Genomic DNA, 19,476 nt, shown 5'->3' with positions numbered 1-19,476 from the left:
GCTAGCAGAATTCTCTAACTTGATGCCAGAGGATCTTCCTCCTGGACTACCACCTATGAGGGATATTCAGCATCAAATTGACCTTGTTCCTGGGTCAAGTTTGCCAAATCGACCAGCATATCGCCTCAGTCCCAAGGAGGCCGAAGAGTTGCAGCGACAGGTGGAAGAGTTGTTGGAGAGGGGCTATATCCGAGAGAGTATGAGCCCATGTGCAGTCCCTGCTCTGTTAGTGCCAAAGAAAGATGGTTCTTGGCGTATGTGTGTTGACAGCCGAGCGATCAACAGAATTACAGTGAAGTATCGGTTTCCAATTCCCCGTCTAGATGATATGTTGGATCAGCTATCTGGTTCTAAGATCTTCTCAAAAATTGACCTTAAGAGCGGCTACCACCAAATCAGAATAAGGCCTGGAGATGAGTGGAAGACGGCGTTTAAAACGCCACAAGGGTTGTATGAGTGGATGGTCATGCCTTTTGGGTTATCCAATGCGCCCAGTACATTCATGAGATTTATGCATCAGGTCTTGCGGCCTTTTATGGGGAAATTTGTTGTAGTTTACTTCGATGATATCCTCGTTTATAGTCCGACATGGACTTCACACTTCGATCACCTCCGTGCTGTTTTTGAGATGCTGAAAACGGAGTGCTTGTTTGTCAATCAAAAGAAGTGTTCTTTCTTCACTACTTCTGTGACTTTTCTTGGTTTTGTTGTGTCTACTGATGGTGTTCATGCAGATCAGTCAAAAATAGATGCAGTCTTGGAGTGGCCCAGACCAAGAACATTACATGACATCCGAAGTTTCCATGGCTTGGCGTCTTTTTACCGTCGATTCATTAGAAATTTCAGTACTCTGATCGCCCCTATCACAGAGTGCCTCAAAGGGCGTGATTTCCAGTGGTCTGAGGAGGCAGAGGCCAGTTTTCAACTGGTCAAGCAGAAGATGACCGAGGCTCCAGTTTTGGCACTTCCAGATTTTGACAAAGTGTTCGAGGTAAATTGTGATGCATCTGGCGTTGGCATTGGTGGTGTTCTGAGTCAGGCAGGTCGTCCGGTTGCTTTTTTCAGTGAGAAGCTATCGGGATCAAAGAAAAATTATTCCACTTATGATCTGGAGTTCTATGCCATAGTTCAGTCCCTGAAGCATTTGCGTCACTACCTAGTACAGAAGGAGTTTATTCTGTTTACCGATCATGAGGCCTTGAAGTACATCAATGGCCAACACAAGCTGAGTAGACGTCATGCCAAGTGGGTAGCATACTTGCAAGAATTCACTTTTACGCTGAGGCACCAAGCAGGGAGTTTGAACCGCGTCGCAGATGCCCTGAGCCGTCGTACCTTACTTCTCACCACCATGAGTACTAAAGTTGCAGGATTTGAGACGTTCACAGATATGTATGCAGCTGATCCTTCCTTTGGAAGGATATTTCAGGAGGTAACTGAGGGTCACCGTCATGATTTTGTTTTGCATAATGGGTATCTGTTTCGTGGATTACAATTGTGCATTCCAGATTGTTCATTGAGGCAGCAAATTATAAGTGAACTCCATAATGAGGGACACTTTGGCCGAGATAAGACATTGGCCCTTATCTCTTCTGAATTTTATTGGCCCAAGTTGACTAGTGATGTGGCCCATTATGTGGACCGTTGTTATGTGTGCCAGCGATCTAAGGGAGTTCTCACCAATGCGGGATTGTACACTCCCTTACCTGTTCCTGAAGCTCCTTGGTTCGATGTCAGCATGGATTTTGTACTAGGCTTACCCCGCACCCAAAGGGCCTCTGATTCTATCTTTGTTGTGGTTGACAGGTTTTCCAAGATGGCTCATTTTGTAGCTTGCAGAAAGACTATGGATGCTGACCGGATTGCCCATCTCTATTTCAAGGAGATTGTGCGTTTACATGGTGTTCCTCGATCCATCACTTCAGATCGTGATACTAAGTTCATCAGTCATTTCTGGAAGAGCCTGTGGGGGAAACTGGGAACGCAGTTGAATTTCAGTAGCGCCTACCACCCCCAGACGGATGGCCAGACTGAGGTGGTGAACCGAAGTTTGGGAAACCTTTTAAGGTGTTTGGCAGGAACGAAGCCGAAGCAGTGGGATTTGGCATTGCCTCAGGCAGAATTTGCCTACAACAGATCAAAAACAGAACCACAGGTTTAAGCCCATTTGAGATTGTCTATGGTCAGAACCCATCCGGGGTGTTGGACTTAGCCCCTATTCCACGTATAGGACGTTTCAGTCCTAAAGCAGATGAGATGGCAAAGTATCTTCGGGGTATCCATGAGCAGGTGAAACAGACCATTCATGAGAGCAATACCAAGTACAAGACTCGGGTCGACAATCATCGTCGTCAGGTACTTTTTGATGTTGGTGATTTTGTTTGGGCTGTATTAACTCGTGATCGTTTTCCTGTTGGTGAGTATAATAAGCTTAAGGATCGGAAGATTGGACCTTGTGAGGTCGTGCAGAAGATCAATGATAATGCTTACAGGTTGCGACTTCCCAGTCACTTGAAGACTTCTGATGTCTTTAATGTGAAGCACCTGAGTCATTGTTTTGTGGATCCTGATGACACTACTCTGAACTCGAGGACGAGTTCTTTCCAACCCGGGGCGACTGATGCAGGGGGATCTGAGACAGATGATGCTGAGCTGTCAGATTGCACGTTGATGGCGCTGAGATACCATGAGTTGGCAGATCAGCGCAAAGGCGGGAATTGATTGTGACATGTTCCTTATTGGGGTCGTTTTGAGTATGTTTCAGTCTTTTGGCCATAACTTTGGCTACAGGTGTCAGAATCGCGCATAAGACCCCAATCCGGAAAGCTCTTTTCGACGCGCACGCTCTCCACATTGAGCTACGCTCCATGTGGCCTTTTTTTCAACCTCAAATTCTGCCGTTTTCCCCTCCGAATCACTAGATTTAGTTATTTTTTACTATTTATGGTAATATTTCGATTGTTAATTAGGAAGTCAATTTAAATCCGATTTAGACCGGATTTTTGGGAGATTGCTTATTTTATTTCGAATTTCAATTTAGAGTGATTTTCGGGATTTTGCTATTTTTGGCAAAATTCGAATAAATACGATTTTTGCTATTTTTGGCAAAATTCGAATAAAGACGATTTTTTTAGCTATAACAGTCCGGCTTGTGGACTGCTTTTGACAGTTATTGATTTTATAATATTTTATTAAACCCTAGAGACTTTTTTCTCTGGTTTTTGGGCGAATTTTCTCTTGTGAATCGTCTGTCGGAGCTAGCCTACAGGATAATCACTATTCTGTCTGGCGTCAATATGACTGTAATCTCAATTTAAATCCCGGAATACTGGTTCTCGAAGTAAGTTGTCGACAAATGCAATGCAAAATCTTATTCTGTTCACCTGCCAAATTTCCACATGCCCTGTCTGTTTTTCCTCAAAAGATAGAGCAAACAAGTTAATGCTTAAATGATTAATTTATAATTAATTGATAATATAAGTGACTAAATCACAATAAATGAAAAGTTTGGTGGGTAAAATCAGAAAATAATCAAAATAAAAATGACACCAACGTAGTTTATCCAGAAAAAATATTGTTAACCAGCAAAAAAAAAAAAAACTACAGAATCTGGTGTATCTGTGTTAGAAGTTTTGTTCAGGGTAAAACCGACTTTGGGTTCTTGTTTCTGTCTGCCTCACACACGGTTTTGCTTTGGTTTTGTTCGAAGGGGGGGTACGTATGTTAAAGATTTTCACTTTGGGTTTGTTTTGTTATTGGTGTTAGCCGGTCCTGTGGTCGATATTTGGGTTGACCCCACCTTTGGATCTCTTCTTTTCGCAGTTATGAATGATAAGAAAAAGAATCTGTCCTTTGAATCATTCATTTATGTTTCTTTAATTTTTTTTGTTCCCTATGTGATCCATCCTTGGTGCCGGTCTGTTCTTTCATTTTGTTTCTGAGTTTCACTTTCATGGCAAGTTGGCATCAAATTCATGTTTCAAAGATTTAATTTTTGGTCCATTTTTAGCTTGAAAGTTCAGCCACTTCACTGAGATTTCAAGTTATAGTTTTTGGTTCTTTTTCAGTTTTCTTTAGATCCGATTAACAATTTTGTTTAGATATTGAATTTTTGGTTTTTGTCCTCTGTTTATATATCATGGTTAATACTTCTGGTTTCAATTCATCTTCAGGTTATGCTGGCGGCTTCTACTTCTTCTCAGTCAACTTTTGTATGGATTCCAAGTAAAGATTAGATTTTATCAATTGGGTTCATTTCCTGCAAAATAAAATTTTGTGCAGTTTGGGAATTCGAAATTGAGTTTCGTGGAATAGGGAGCAAGTTTTAGGTACTTAGTGATAGCTTGATTATAAATAATATCGATTCAGTATGGAAATGGCTTCAAGAGTTGAGATTGATGAAGATAATGACAATAAGGGTAGCATGTGGGATTTGAATCAGAAGCTTGATCAGCCAATGGATGAGGAGGCTGGGAGGCTTAGAAACATGTACAAGGAGAAGGTATGTTTCAACTGTTTGGATTTCTCGGTACAAGGTTTCAATTGCATTAATCGAAATAAAGTAGTTCTTGGTTCATGTTAATCTACCAAATTAGAGGAACCAATTTAAAGCCGGAATTTACTTTCAGTCTTCTATGCATTTTAAGTGATTGTCTGAAATGAGATAAATGCAAGATAGCGTGAATAAAACTCGACTTGCTTTCGGTTTTGATGATATTGTAGTTCTTTTGTTATTTGGATTGGTTGTAGTTTCTGATATGGTTTCAATTCCCTATAGAAATCCTCCGCATTATTGCTTTTTCGGCTCGCATTCCAAAGTCTTGGAGTGGTTTATGGTGACTTGGGCACTTCTCCCCTATATGTTTTCTACAATACATTTCCTGGTAAAATTGAAGATCCGGAGGATGTTGTTGGAGCTCTTTCATTGATAATATACTCCCTTACTCTTATACCGCTCCTCAAGTATGTGTTTGTTGTGTGTAAAGCAAATGACAATGGTCAAGGTGAGCTGATATTGGTGAATGACGATATGCATGTTCTAATTTAATCTGAGACATGATTTCGACAAACAAAATGCTTCTTAATGCATCACAGCACGCAGAACCATAGGCTTGAACAATTAGTTCTTTCATTATCCTAGTCCACTTCATTAATACTAACACTAATTTCACCGACTTATATTTTAATTGTTGATAATGAATCCTTCTCTTTCCGATGCTCATGAGACACCGCCTTTAGAATCACAGATCTTTTTTGTCATGCAGGTGGAACATTTGCTCTATATTCATTGCTCTGCAGACATGCAAACATTAAAACAATTCCTAACCAACACAGGACTGATGAGGAGCTTACAACTTATAGTCGTTCTACATTTCATGAACAATCATTTGCTGCTAAAACAAAGAGATGGCTAGAGAGATATGTGTCCAGGAAGAACGCGCTTCTTATTCTTGTCCTGGTTGGTACATGTATGGTCATTGGGGATGGAATACTCACTCCGGCAATATCAGGTATTTTGCTTATACTCTGTCATCCTTGACCTCCGGTGACCGGATAAAAGGATCAAGATGCCTTATCATTCTTGTTCGCTTCTTTCTGTTTCATGCTCATTTTATTTGAAACAAATAAATGAAATATACATCTACATGCATTGACCTGATTTTATCAGATAAATTTAATCCCTGTATTTTTTTTACTTGTCAAATTGTTCTTAATTGATAGCATAGATGTCTTACTATAACTCTGAAACTAAGTTATGCTTTTCCGATCATGTTCATTAGTGGAAAATTTTCTTATCCTCTTGATTTTCCACTTATTTAGTGGAACCACTTGGAGAATAGATGGAACAAATATATTTCAAAATTTCGGTCTGTCGAAGTCTCCATTATGTTTGATATTAAAAAAAAAATGATGCATGGGATAGGTGTGTGGTTTGCCTTTTGGGATTTTACATATGACCATCTGGTTGAGTGAAAGTGACATGGATTATATGATCCGGGAAAAGAAATGAAAAGAAAATGACATGGATTGTCTTACCTGCTATTCTCATTGAACACTGTTTATTTAAATCCAAGGGTAACTCATATTCTAATAAAGGCTTGTTCTTAAATGCAAATTACAAAATGGTAACAAGAATTCAAATACTCTATACATTTTGACACGAGTAAGTTGTTCATAAAGAAACTTGAAATTTGGCACACCTTGCTCTTCCCCTTCATGATTCCTGAAAAATGCTGTTTTTTTCCATCCAATTTTGAAACATTTGCTTCTATACTTATTGCGAAATGCGAACACTTGGAAGACTGACTTAGTGATGCTACCACACCTGCTAAAGCTAAGATAAGGGATATATTCTAGATGTCACTAATTATCTTCTTTTTTTTCATTTATCACCATTGTTTCTACCAGTATAATATCTTGACCAATTTTACTCCATGGAAATTCTATATAATATATTGTCAATATGCTAACGTCAGCACACTACTTTGCCTGCTATCTTGGCAGTTCTTTCAGCCGCAGGGGGCATCAAAGTAAACCATCCACACATGAGCAATGGTACTTCTTTCTGTTTCTCTTCCTTAAACTTTATTCTTTCTTTGCATCCTTTGTTTGAACTCATTTGAAAATATTTAGCCACCCTTTTATAAGACCAGTACTTATTTTCTTTTCCATTATGCAGGTGTTGTTGTGATTGTGGCCGTTGTAATATTAGTCGGTTTATTTAGCATGCAACACTATGGTACAGATAAAGTTAGCTGGCTCTTCGCCCCAGTTGTTCTTATTTGGTTTCTGGTAATCGGAGGCATTGGCATATTTAATATTTGGAAGTACGACAGCAGTGTTTTGAAAGCATTTTCACCTATATACATCTACCGGTATTTTAAGAGAGGAGGGAAAGATGGATGGACCTCTCTTGGGGGTATTATGCTTAGTATCACAGGTAAACTTACTATCATATGTTTATATCGCAAATATTTTCCTTAAGTTATCAATTTTAAGTTCATAAACTTGCACTGAAACTGGTGAAATGATTCTGATGCTAATGAATCGTTACAGGTACGGAGGCACTTTTTGCAGATCTATCCCATTTTCCAGTTTCAGCTGTGCAACTTGCTTTTACTGCAGTTGTATTTCCTTGCCTTCTCCTAGCATATTCTGGACAAGCTGCCTACCTTATGAGTAACAGGGACCATGTGGTTGATGCATTTTATCGCTCTATCCCGGGTTTGTTCTTATATCTATTTTATGGTCATTATAATCCTGTCTGATATAGCACATAGTTGTCCCTTTACTGTGGTAAGTATATATTTGCTGATTCTAATTACTTGTTTATAATGCAGATAGCATATATTGGCCTGTTTTTGTTATTGCTACTGCTGCTGCTATAGTTGCAAGTCAAGCTACCATAACGGCAACCTTTTCAATTATCAAACAAGCCCTTGCACTTGGTTGTTTTCCACGAGTGAAGGTTGTACATACGTCGAAGAAGTTCCTTGGTCAGATATATGTTCCGGATATTAATTGGATCCTTATGATTCTTTGCATTGCCGTTACTGCTGGATTCAAGAACCAAAGCCAAATTGGAAATGCTTATGGTAAGTGATTATTCCGTCCTACTTTTATCAGAGTTCTTAATGCATCTTCTGTTCTGTTGAAAATTTGTCTGGTAGGAAAAATCACGTATCGAAATATGTCTAAATTCATACAAGATTTTGTGTACAAAATTTTCATGTGTTTGCCGAGAGGCCAAGTGTTCACCATCATCGGGGGGGTTTCTGTAATGTATTGCCTTTTAACTTGTGTAACTCATTACACTTAATTGTATCATAATTTATGTTGATGCAGGGACCGCTGTGGTGATAGTCATGTTGGTAACGACGTTGCTTATGACTTTAATCATGCTTTTGGTTTGGCGATGTCATTGGATTCTTGTCCTCCTCTTCACTGGCTTGTCCTTGGTTGTGGAGTGCACATACTTTTCTGCTGTACTCTTCAAGGTTGATCAAGGCGGGTGGGTTCCTCTTGTTATTGCAGCAGCCTTTTTGCTCATCATGTATGTTTGGCATTTTGGTACACTGAGGCGATATGAGTTCGAGATGCATAGTAAGGTCTCGATGGCATGGATTCTTGGGCTTGGCCCTAGTTTAGGCTTAGTTCGAGTTCCCGGAATTGGGTTAGTCTACACAGAGCTAGCAAGTGGTGTGCCTCACATATTTTCCCACTTCATCACTAACCTACCCGCTATCCATTCGGTGGTGGTTTTCGTCTGTGTGAAATACCTTCCCGTCTACACCGTTCCGGAAGAAGAAAGGTTCCTTGTAAAACGCATCGGGCCGAAGAATTTCCACATGTTCCGTTGTGTTGCTAGGTATGGCTACAAAGATCTTCATAAGAAAGATGATGATTTCGAGAGAAAGCTATTTGACAGCCTCTTCTTATTTGTGCGGCTTGAGTCAATGATGGAAGGGTGTTCAGATTCGGATGAATATAGCTTGTATGGCCAGCAAACTGAGCAGTCCAGGGACGGCCTGTTGAACAACACTGGACACACAACTTGCTCGTTTGTCGATACCACAGTTTCATCAGTGGATTCAATTATGCCTGCGAGATCTTCGATGCATGCAAGTTTGACAGTAAGATCGTCGGGGCAAGTAAGCAGCCAGACGGAGACGGATGAGTTAGAATTTTTGAATAGCTGTAGGGACGCTGGGGTGGTACACATAATGGGAAACACTGTGGTGAGGGCAAGAAGAGATTCAAGATTTTACAAGAAAATAGCAATCGACTATATATATGCATTTCTTAGGAAGATATGTAGGGAACATAGTGTGATTTTTAATGTTCCTCATGAGAGTCTGTTGAATGTTGGACAGGTTTTTTATGTGTAAGTTCAAGGGATTTTTGCTAATTTCATCAATAAAAACCAGTAAATTACATTTTAATTTTTCCAAGTAGATTTCCCAATGCCATTGATGCATTACCCAGTTGTACATGTCAAGATGTATCATATGCTTTAAGCATGACGAGCCGGTATCAAATAGATCTCAATAAAGATCATTGATCGTAGTTAAAATTATATTTAAGTATTTGAAAAAGTTAAGAATATATTCTTATAGCAAAAATGCTCCGATGGGGCTTTGAAAAAAAAGAATGGCTGATATAAGGGAGGAGAATTTTTTTTCTCAAATAAGTTGTGTTGAACAATGTCGCCAGAAGACGTCGGGAATAGCTGGCGTCTTTGGGAAGACAGCCAGAGTACATGGCGTCTTCAAGCTTAGGCCGAACTATCATGGTTAGCCTCCCTCCCTCTATTCTCCCTCTTTTCTCCTTCACTGCTATAGCCTTTCTCTGGCTCCCTCTCTGCTGAACAATCAAGTTCAAGGCAACGACGAAGGTGAAGAGTCTAGAAACACCATGTGCGTCAGAGGTCTTCTGGAAGATACTATGTGCTCCGGACGTCTTCCGATGTTCACTGTAGCTTTCACCTCACTTCAAGAAATAATTTTTCCTCTACCCTATATCAACCATTCTTATTTTTTCAAAGCCCCAACGGAGCAAATTTGTCATACTCTTGTATATGGAAGTGAGGAATAAATAAGTGTAAAATATTACATTGATGCTAGTTTCCAAACCAATAAGGATGGTTCACCATCGCAATTAAGATTGTGTTATTTATGTCTTAATGGAGGTGTTGTAAGATGAAAAAAATTTAAAACAAGATAAAATAATTGATTGTACAACTGAAGTTGAGTATATTGCAGCAAGTGAAGCTATAAAAGATACTATTTAGATTAAAAAGTTCATATATGAACTAGAAATCATACCTAGGATATCGAATGCTATAAACTTTTGTTGTGACAATAATAGAGCTATAACATAAATGAAAGAACCTAGATCTCATCAATATCTAAACTTAGGCATTTTAATCTCATTTGAGAAATTGTTGATCGAGGAGATATAGAAATATACAGAGTACCTATAGATGACAATATGGTTGATCCACTAACCTAGCCTCTGACACATGAGAAGTATGATCATCACATTAAGTTAGTTAGTATAAGATATAAGAGTGATTGGTCTTAATGTCGGTTGAAGATTGTTAGACTTTGATCAAAGATTAATCATGAGACGATTGTAATCACGTACTTGTTTCCACATCGTTTATTAAATGAAACCATTTTCACTATTATTTTAATTTCTTTTATTGTGTTTATAAATGAATTAAATTATAATAAAGTTAAGAGATGATAATATTATTATTAGATGTCATTAGTTAAGTATTATTGTGGACATTCACAACAATAATATATTAATAATAATGTATAGTTTATTCATGGTAAAATGTTTTCATCGACACCAGAGTATCAAAGTCAATACAAAATAAAACATTTTATCTGTTTAAGTTATCGTGAAGAAGAAAATAGTACATACCAGAAAGCCCATTAATTTAATAGTTGATATCGGATTTATATCATGTGACGTAACAATTATGAGTTAGTTAAAGTCGAAGCAAGTTTGAGAGTGTGAATGACAAGGAAAATATAAGAAAATTTTCATTTATGGAACATGAGTATCATTATGTGTAAAATATAAGAAACAATAGAACCTACACATCTAAAAGAAAAAAGATGATGTCGACTGAGTTAAAAAGATCTTAGATTCAGTTCAGTTATGCAACTTTCGATTTTTTTTTTAACGTTTCTTCTTGATTAATCCGGACCGACCAGGATCACACATCTAGTTTGAGTCTCCCTGCAACAGAGATTTTTTGCATACACAAAAACTCGAACTCAAACATACTTAAACAATATCAAATTATTTATCACTTAAATCAATCTGATATCGTTATGTCATAATATTATTATTAAGGAGATTATTTTATTTTAAAATAATAACATTTTAAAGGGTACGTGGCAGAAGAACACTATTGATTCTACGATAATTCCTTTCATTTCAAAGGAAGAAAAAGGAAAGAAAGAATATCCGGATTTGTTTGTCTGACGAAAGCAGGCGACAAAATTTTTTGGATAATGCGCTGAGAAAAAGATGGCTTGAATAATGCATTGGACAAATTAATTCCTGAGATAGGACGATTACTACCGTGACTATTGAAGATGTCATGTAATCCGGACGACTTAGGGTAAGTCGCATTGTAGTTGGTGCGTCTCCATGCATCAAACTCATGGCCATCAAACTAATAAAAAGTGAGGAAAATCATATTCTCGGCCAAGCATCAACAATGCAAAATATATAAATTGATTTACAATGGGATGCTTGAGTGCAACGCGTCTCCAACAAAGATGCATGAAGTGCAGTGCGATTTCGACGTTGACGCATGGAGTGTAATGTGACTCCTCCTTTACTGTAGCAATGACCCTATCGTAGTAAATAATTTTAAATGTATGTTATCTTGAAGGTTTTTTTTCACATCATTATAAAAGAAAATTTGCCAAGGCAGGAGTTGTGTTATGATACATTCTTCTCTAAATCCAAATATCCATTTTCTTTCCCTTTTTTACAATTCCTTATAACATTTACTCAACTTCTTTAATTTTTCATTTTATTTTAAAAGAAATACTTTGACTCCCTAAATGAAAAACAAATTACCAACTCATTATAGAAAAAGTTAAGGGAAAGGTAATTAATTTTTTTTAAGTATCTATTTTGCTAGGGTTAGGGCTTGTGATCGATCTGAGAGTAGCACGGTATGAGTGGGGATGACGATTCGACTGAGTCAGGACTCGATAGCAATGGAGGAGAAGGAGAAGAAAAGAGAGTGATGGCTAATATCCGCTGCTCTAATGGAACCAAATTTACCGTTAGGACCAAGCTCAATTCGACGGTTGGGTCTTTCAAAGTTTGGTTGGCTCAGAATTGCAATATCCCAACTGGATTTAAGGGTGTTAAAAAATATTCGATATGAATTATCTGACACGTTGATCTGTCGACCCGATTAAAATATACCGGATATTTATAATAAAAACATCCGATTTTTTGGATTGAGTACCCGACCCTTTATTTTCCTCGGGTTTTTGGATAGGGGCCGGGTTACAAAATATCTTTTAACCGAGTACCCGCCGACCCGGTACCCGGTTTCTTATATATTTTATATTAGATTTTTTATTCATAATTCTCAAATTATTTTGCCCTAATATTTTAAATTCTTAATTTCTTAAACCATTTCACTATAACATTCTAAATTATTAATTTTTTTAAATTATTTCATTGTAACAATCTAAATTATTTCTTTTAACTTCAAAATATTTTAAATTTAATTGTATTTTTTAATAAGTTTTATCTTTTAATTATATAATTTTAAATTTTAAATTTATGAGTAGTTTAGTATTACAAACCTTTAAATTTTAGAATTTTTGTATTTCTTTTAAAAATAATATAATTTAAAGAAAAAAAATATGAAACGGTTATCCATGACCCAAAAATAAGGATACCCGGGTTTTATGGGTACCCAAACTTAATGAACCGGGGCACGGGCCAAAATTTTTGGGTATCAAAATTTCGGGTATTAAAAAGTGAAAGTACCGGAGTTTTACGTGTACCCAAACTTAACGGACCGGGCTGGAATTATGGATAATTTAATTGCTTTCTGCTGGAGCTTGGAAAACGATTAATAATTTGAATCGAGGGTTTCCTTTAATGGCTGATGAAGATTGTTGCTTGCATGTGCCTGCTAAACCTTTGTTTATTTAGCTAAGAATTTATCTGGCATGTACTTGGTGCTTGCTCCCCAACTCCTTTTATCTGTCCACCATTGTCTTAATGGTTAATCTATAACGGTGGTTCAGTACAGTGACACTCACATATTTTCTTCTCTTTTATATAAAACATTTTTATGAGTGGCAGTCTGAACTTTGAACAAGGTATCTGGTTGCTTTCATTGGTTTAAACAACTTATTTTGAAAAACCCAATGATATGATGTCATATTTTTCAGTTGCCCAGTAATCAATATCCTGATACCTTAGGACCTATATTTTCAGACGTTGTGTATGTAATATTTACTTGGAGTAAATTACATCATTTTTCACTTAACTGTACTCTCTCTCATATTTTACTTACCGTATTTTTAATTTTTCAAATTTACTAACTGAATTTTCGAATTGCTCATGTTTTGATCATTGAATTATTTTATTATTATTTATGTATGATGTGACATCTACTTATTATTATTTAATATAAAATAATTGAAATATAAAATAAAAACAGAAGGTGGTTGTTCGGTTCCAAATTTCATGGGTCTTGTTCATCTCGACACCCTGAGTCCGAATCCGCCCTCTATTTTGCCGGAACTTGCTCTGAAGTCCATGAATTGGAGATCGAAAGTGAGGAAGCCGAAACATTTCAATCAAGATTCATGGATTTTGGAACATTTGTTTTGTGAAACAACCACCAGATTCGGACTCAGGGGTTGAGATGAACAAGACCCATAAAATTTAGGACCGAATGACCACCATCTACGGTTTGCAATTTGATCATATTGTTCATATGGTTTGTGTTTTTGCTCCATCTTTAAACAACTTGGTTTGAAAAATTGATAATGTGACGTTTTTCAGTAGCCTAGTAAACTATGTCATGATTCCTTAAGACCTGCAGTTATAAATGTTGTGTATGAAGTGCTTACTTTTGAAGATAAATATATTTCAGGGGAGGGTTAAAGTAACTATCTAATATGTGCGTTAAAAATGAATACTTAATGATCACCTGACCATTTCACCTTCTTTACCCTTACTGAAGGTTTGCAAGCTGATCATACTGTTCATATGGTTCTTTATGTTTCCCCATCTTCATAAACTCCTCCTGCAACTACCACAAATGTTGGAACTCCTAATACTAAATCAGGAGTCACACATGGTGTTGGTTCTAATGAGGGTCCTGATATGGGACCATCATTATTCCCTGGACTTGGTAATGGAGGTAGTTTTGGTTTGTCTGGATCCGATCTTCCTGAATTTGTACAAGTGCAGCAACAACTAACACAAAATCCTAACATGATGAGGGAAATAATGAATACACTCACTATTCAAAGCTTGGTGAATAACCCAGAGTTGATGCGCGCTTTGATTACGAACAATCCTCAAATGTGTGAGATTATTGACCAGAATCCAGAGCTTGGGCATATACTTAATGATCCTAGCATTCTGCGGCAGACTTTGGAGCTGCCTGCTAGGAATCCTGAACCCATTCGTGAAATGATGCGAAACACTGATAGGGCTTTGAGCAACATTGAATCCTCTCCTGAGGGATTTAACATGCTTATTGCGTAGGCGTATGTATGAAAATGTTCGGGAGCCATTTTTGAATGCCACAACCAGTGGTGAAGATTGGTGATAGAGATTGGGATACCAACTTAAAATTTTAAAAAGTTTAGAGGTTTGAAAAAACGGAAGAGTTTTGTAGAGACGGTATTTACCCGACGAAAACAAGTGTCGTTATTTTTAAAACTCGTATCGAAAAAGTAAGTGTTTTTCTTCTTGCATAAGATAAAACACAATTTGAAGAGTCGCCACCAATCATTTATCGAGGTGTGATTGGTCACAAAAAATGCTATGTTATTTTAATAAAATTTATAAAAATAATATTAAAACAACAAAAAAAGGATATGCTTACCACAAAAAGTGTTGGTTACGTGTGAGGAAGGATTAGCACCCCACAACGCCCAAAATTAGTACCTTGTTTATTACTTATTTGTCTCTGCAGTAAAATTTATAAATTTGGATTTAATTTAATTTTTAATCCATAAAAAACATCAGAGATATTATTTTGTGCCAATAATCATTTAAAATAAATTCCTAATAAGTTAATTAAATATTTTTATGATTCATTGTATAAAATAATATAACCCAAATACATATAATACATTTAATGATTAAATTATAAAATATCAAAATTAGAGGCTCATAATTCAAAATATCATGAAATCTAGATACTCACAGTGTAATTTCTCCTAATTATTATTCGGGATCAAAATAAAAAAATATTAAAACATAAGGATTAAATATGTTATTTACCCAAAAATATATAAATATACAGACAGTGACTAAAATATAATAAAATAAAATGCGAAAACCAAATTGAAATGTATAGAAACTCAATTTCAGTGACTGAATTGAAAGGCTTACAAATTACAAGGACCACATATGAGATTTTTCTATTCCCAAAATTATGCATAGGCCCCTCCCTAAAACGATGTCGTTCGAGGAGGGTATTTATACCCATCAGGCCAGCTTAAAAGGACAAAATTTCTCATTTTCTCTCTTTTGCTTCTCTTCTCTTAGAGCGAAAAGCTCTCCTTTCTCTCTAGATTTCTCTCACCGGAGGGAAATCGATCATTGGCCGGCCACCGTGAACGGTGGCCGAAATTAGAAAAAATGCACCTAAACTGTAGATCGAAATACCCTAAACCCAAATATGAACATCTCTTAGACTAAAACCTTTCCAAACTCTGTAGATCTGAGAAAATACCTACGAAATCTGACTTTCTGACGACGAATGGAGGCTTCGACGAGGGTAAATTGCCTTCGGTTCTTCTCTATTTGCTTGCTGTGTTTCGTCGTTTATATTCTCTTGGTTGCTCTCATTCTTTGTGATTGCGAATATTTGTTGATTGTAGCTATCCTTTCGTCTATGTTTCTCTCTCGCTATCTCTGTCTGTCTGTGTTTTTCTCTTGCAGGATCAGTGACCTTTTATAGGTCTCGAAGAGCCATTCGTAATGATGAAGCTTCGGTGAGTCACCAGAGCTATGGTGGTGACTCACTTAGGGTTGATGAAGTGTGTGACTATCATTTTTCTTCTGGATTCTTCTGGTGAGGCGATGGTGTCGTGGCAGCATCGGAGTGGAGCACTTGGAGGCGGCGACGGCGAGTTCATCATCAAGCTATGGCGGCAACTGGAATAGCCCCTAGGGTTGTAATAAAACCCTAAGGTTTCTGTTGGATGAATCTGGACCGTTGGATCTCTCTAGATCCAACGATTATGAGAGTTAGCGGCTGGAGTGAGATGTGTGGGAAACCCTAGCAGAAACAGGCTTGTTGGGTCATCTGGGGATGGCGCAGGTTCTGGCCTTACTCGGATTGGATCTGTTGGACTTCTCGGGTCTAGACCTCTATTTTATCTTTGGGTTTGGACCTCAAGGTTCTTGTAAATGGGCCTCTGGGTTTTGTAATAATAATAATAATAATAATAATAATAATAATAATAATAATAATAATAATAATAATAATACGTAAACTCGGAAGAAAATTAATGTCGACACCTGCCCCTTTTTGCTCATTTTTGTGTTAACAAGAATAGAGCAAAGATAAAAAGACAATGAATTTTCATCCAGTTGACTTTTCTTTACTAAGAAATCAAAAATTGACTTCTATTTACTAGGAAGTCAATAAAAAGTAAACATCCTGCGTCTCGTCTTATGGATGACCATAAGGACTTATCATCTTACTTAAAAGACTGACAGATGACCCTAAGGATTTAAGCATCATGCTCGAAAGACTGACAGATGACCCTAAAGATTTACAAATTTGAGAAATAATTTACTGGGTAAGAAACTTTGGAAATTGATTTCTTACTTTTCAAGAATTTCATTTTCTTGAACATTAAATGATAAACTTTGAAAATCACTTTCTCATTTTCATGTGAAAATCATGTGTAAACATCATACCCAAAGGTCTGAAAGATGGCCCTAAGGACTTATCATCTTGCTCAAAAGACTGACAGATGACCCTAAGGATTTAAGCACCATGCTCAAAAGACTGACGGATGACCCCAAGGATTTACAAATTTGGGAAATAATTTACTAGGTAAGAAACTTTGGAAATCACTTTCTTACTTTTCAAGAATTTCATTTTCTTGAACATTAAATGAGGAACTTTGAAAATCGCTTTCTCATTTTCATGTGAAAATCATTTGTAAACATCCTACCCAAAGGTCTGACGGATGGCCCTAAGGACTTATTATCTTGCTCAAAAGACTAACAGATGACCCTAAGGATTTAAGCATCATGCTCGAAAGACTGACATATGACCCAAAGAATTTACAAATTTGGGAAATAATTTACTGGTAAGAAACTTTGGAAATCGCTTTCTTACTTTTCAATAATTTCATTTTCTTGAACATTAAATGAGAAACTTTGAAAATCACTTTCTCATTTTCATATGAAAATCACGTGTAAACATCCTACCCAATTGTCTGAAGGATGGCCCTAATGACTTATCATCTTATTCAAAAGACTGACAGATGACCCTAAGGATTTAAGCATCATGCTCGAAAGACTGACAGATGATCCGAAGGGTTTACAAATTTGGGAAATAATTTACTAGGTAAGACACTTTGGAAATCACTTTCTTACTTTTCAAGAATTTCATTTTATTGAACATTAAATGAGAAACTTTGAAAATCGCTTTCTCATTTTCATATGAAAATCACGTGTAAAAATCCTACCCAATGGTCTGACGGATGGCCCTAAGGACTTATCATCTTGCTCAAAAGACTGACAAATGACCATAAGGATTTAAGTATCACGCTCGAAAGACTGACAGATGATCAGAAGGATTTACAAATTTGGGAAATAATTTACTGGGTAAGAAATTTTGAAAATCGCTTTCTTACTTTTCAAAAATTTTATTTTTCAAAAAGGAATAAATGAGAAACTTTGGAAATCGATTTCTTATTTTCAAAATAACTTGATGGTTGGGTAATATGTCCCAAAATAATGCTTCTTTTGTGGATTACGTCCATCTATTCTTCAAATGTTTGCCTCTCCTAACATGATTCATGCATTTGAGGTTTGAATTCTACCTTATCATTGTAAGGTAATTTGTTCATGCATCTTTATGTGAAAATGTATTTATGCGAATGCAATCAAATGTATCAATGTAATGCATTTTGTTTTATGCAAATGATGTGCCTATGAATGCATAAATGTTGATTCAATCTTCATTTGACTTTAATGTGGCGAACTCAATCTCCTTCCACTAGATCATTCCTTTCCAAGGTTTACTTCAGATATCAGTGTAGCAACTTATGATTTCAAGTTTGCATTTCTGAAGAGCCATCTAATCAACTTGCATCTTTGTATCTTTTTTTGCCTCTATTTGCATTAAAGTCTCAGAAGAAATGTTTCATTTATAGAACTCTTTCCGCAGTCAGAATTATGACCTAATTGCCCCCATTTTGTCCTTGATAAAATCAGCTTTTTTGCCTAAACTTATGTAGAAATCCAATAAAGTTCTTCATTTTTGAAAGGATAATCTATTATCTTTGGATAATGTAGATGTAAATATGCTAAACTCAGCAGAGATTAATTAGGAGAGCAACATCTGTTCTAATTTGATTCTTGAAACACATCACAAGGAGGATTTATCCTAATTCATTTCATGTCTCCATATCTAATTGGATCTCGAAAAAGGCTATTTAGACCATATCATGTCGAGATATCTAACAACAACCTATCGGTCAACCTTAGTTGGCTCCATTAGTTTATTATTGTTAAAATTTATGCGCCCCTTCCATGGAAAACAATCTTCCTCATTTCTCACTTCTAACCTTGGGGTTTTGGAATACAACCTTCCTCTTGGATCAACAAATGGAAACACCATGATTGGACCATTGGTTTATGATAACTTCCTAAAAAGGCTACTTTTAAGGCCTTTTTCACTTAAGTTACTGTTTGTTTAAAATCTCATTTTAGTCATTTTAGGATCATGTAGTTGTATATAGTTTCCTTTGTGGTGGTATTGCTATTTTATCTCCTAAGGATGTTATATGAGAGAAATGTGCAGATTATTTGTGATGTACAGGAAATAGCAAGAAAAAGGTTGCATTGGGAAGTAATGCCGTGGAATCACACGATGCTGAAGCAGATTGAAATGCCTTGGCATTTCTAGAACAGAAAAGGACAAAAAGATATTTCTATACAAGGATAGCTGGCACAACACGTGAATGATGGTTGTAATCGCCTGCTGGGGGAACCACTGCCACTTGTAGGATAAGGTTCACGCACAAGGTGTGATCCTAGGGGTATTATGGATATTTTGAGCACAACAACCTCATCATTACCGCTAGATATTTTATTATATATTACACCTCACAAGGGAGAGAAAGAGGAGTGAGATTTGCAGTAATATTTTCTTAGTTTTTTCACTGTTTCCCTTTCTTCTTCCTTGAGTGGTGTTCCTCCATTGATAAGCTCCAAGGAGTGACGAGCTAGGCGTCCGAGAGGAGCTAGTGAGCTAAGGATATTTGTGGTGGTCGAGGAAAGCTCCGGTGGTGCGCGTCGAAGGCTTCTTCTCCCTTCCCTTTGCTGCTATTTTTCTATTTATTATTGGGTTGTTGGAACAAATATTTCATGGCTTGTTCTATGGATGATTCGAACCCCACCATGAACTAACCTTATTTGGTGGGGTTATTTTATGTATATTTAACTTTATTTTAATGGTAGATTTATGTTTATCTTTGTTATTTG

The 19,476-nt window shown here is 36.7% G+C and overlaps 1 protein-coding gene and 1 pseudogene across 1 annotated transcript; both read left to right on the top strand.

Moving 5' to 3' along the window:
* Positions 1-4,189: 4,189 nt before the first annotated feature.
* On the top strand, positions 4,190-8,942 carry LOC120182602 (potassium transporter 11-like). Its single transcript, XM_039187532.1, has 8 exons — positions 4,190-4,501; positions 4,778-5,003; positions 5,265-5,510; positions 6,505-6,555; positions 6,680-6,940; positions 7,057-7,224; positions 7,341-7,595; positions 7,846-8,942. The coding sequence occupies exons 1-8, from the start codon at positions 4,370-4,372 to the stop codon at positions 8,886-8,888; spliced, it is 2,382 nt and encodes a 793-aa protein (XP_039043463.1). The 5' UTR covers positions 4,190-4,369; the 3' UTR covers positions 8,889-8,942.
* A 2,765-nt stretch (positions 8,943-11,707) lies between these two features.
* LOC120182603 lies at positions 11,708-14,344 on the top strand (annotated as a pseudogene).
* The last annotated feature ends 5,132 nt before the right edge of the window (positions 14,345-19,476 follow it).

Source organism: Hibiscus syriacus, unplaced genomic scaffold, assembly GCF_006381635.1.
Source record: "Hibiscus syriacus cultivar Baekdansim isolate YM2019G1 unplaced genomic scaffold, ASM638163v2 tig00112689_pilon, whole genome shotgun sequence".
Taxonomy (NCBI): domain Eukaryota; kingdom Viridiplantae; phylum Streptophyta; class Magnoliopsida; order Malvales; family Malvaceae; genus Hibiscus; species Hibiscus syriacus.
Note: the sequence above shows the minus strand (reverse complement) of the source record. Positions and strands in the feature narration are given on the sequence as shown.

Bases quoted from the DNA above. Each gene is read 5' to 3' on its own strand.
- LOC120182602 (XM_039187532.1), top strand. From the start codon at position 4,370: ATGGAAATGGCTTCAAGAGTTGAGATTGATGAAGATAATGACAATAAG. The intron at 5,511-6,504 runs GTATTTTGCTTA...CTATCTTGGCAG, and splicing joins ACTCACTCCGGCAATATCAG to TTCTTTCAGCCGCAGGGGGC. The intron at 6,556-6,679 runs GTACTTCTTTCT...TCCATTATGCAG, and splicing joins CCATCCACACATGAGCAATG to GTGTTGTTGTGATTGTGGCC.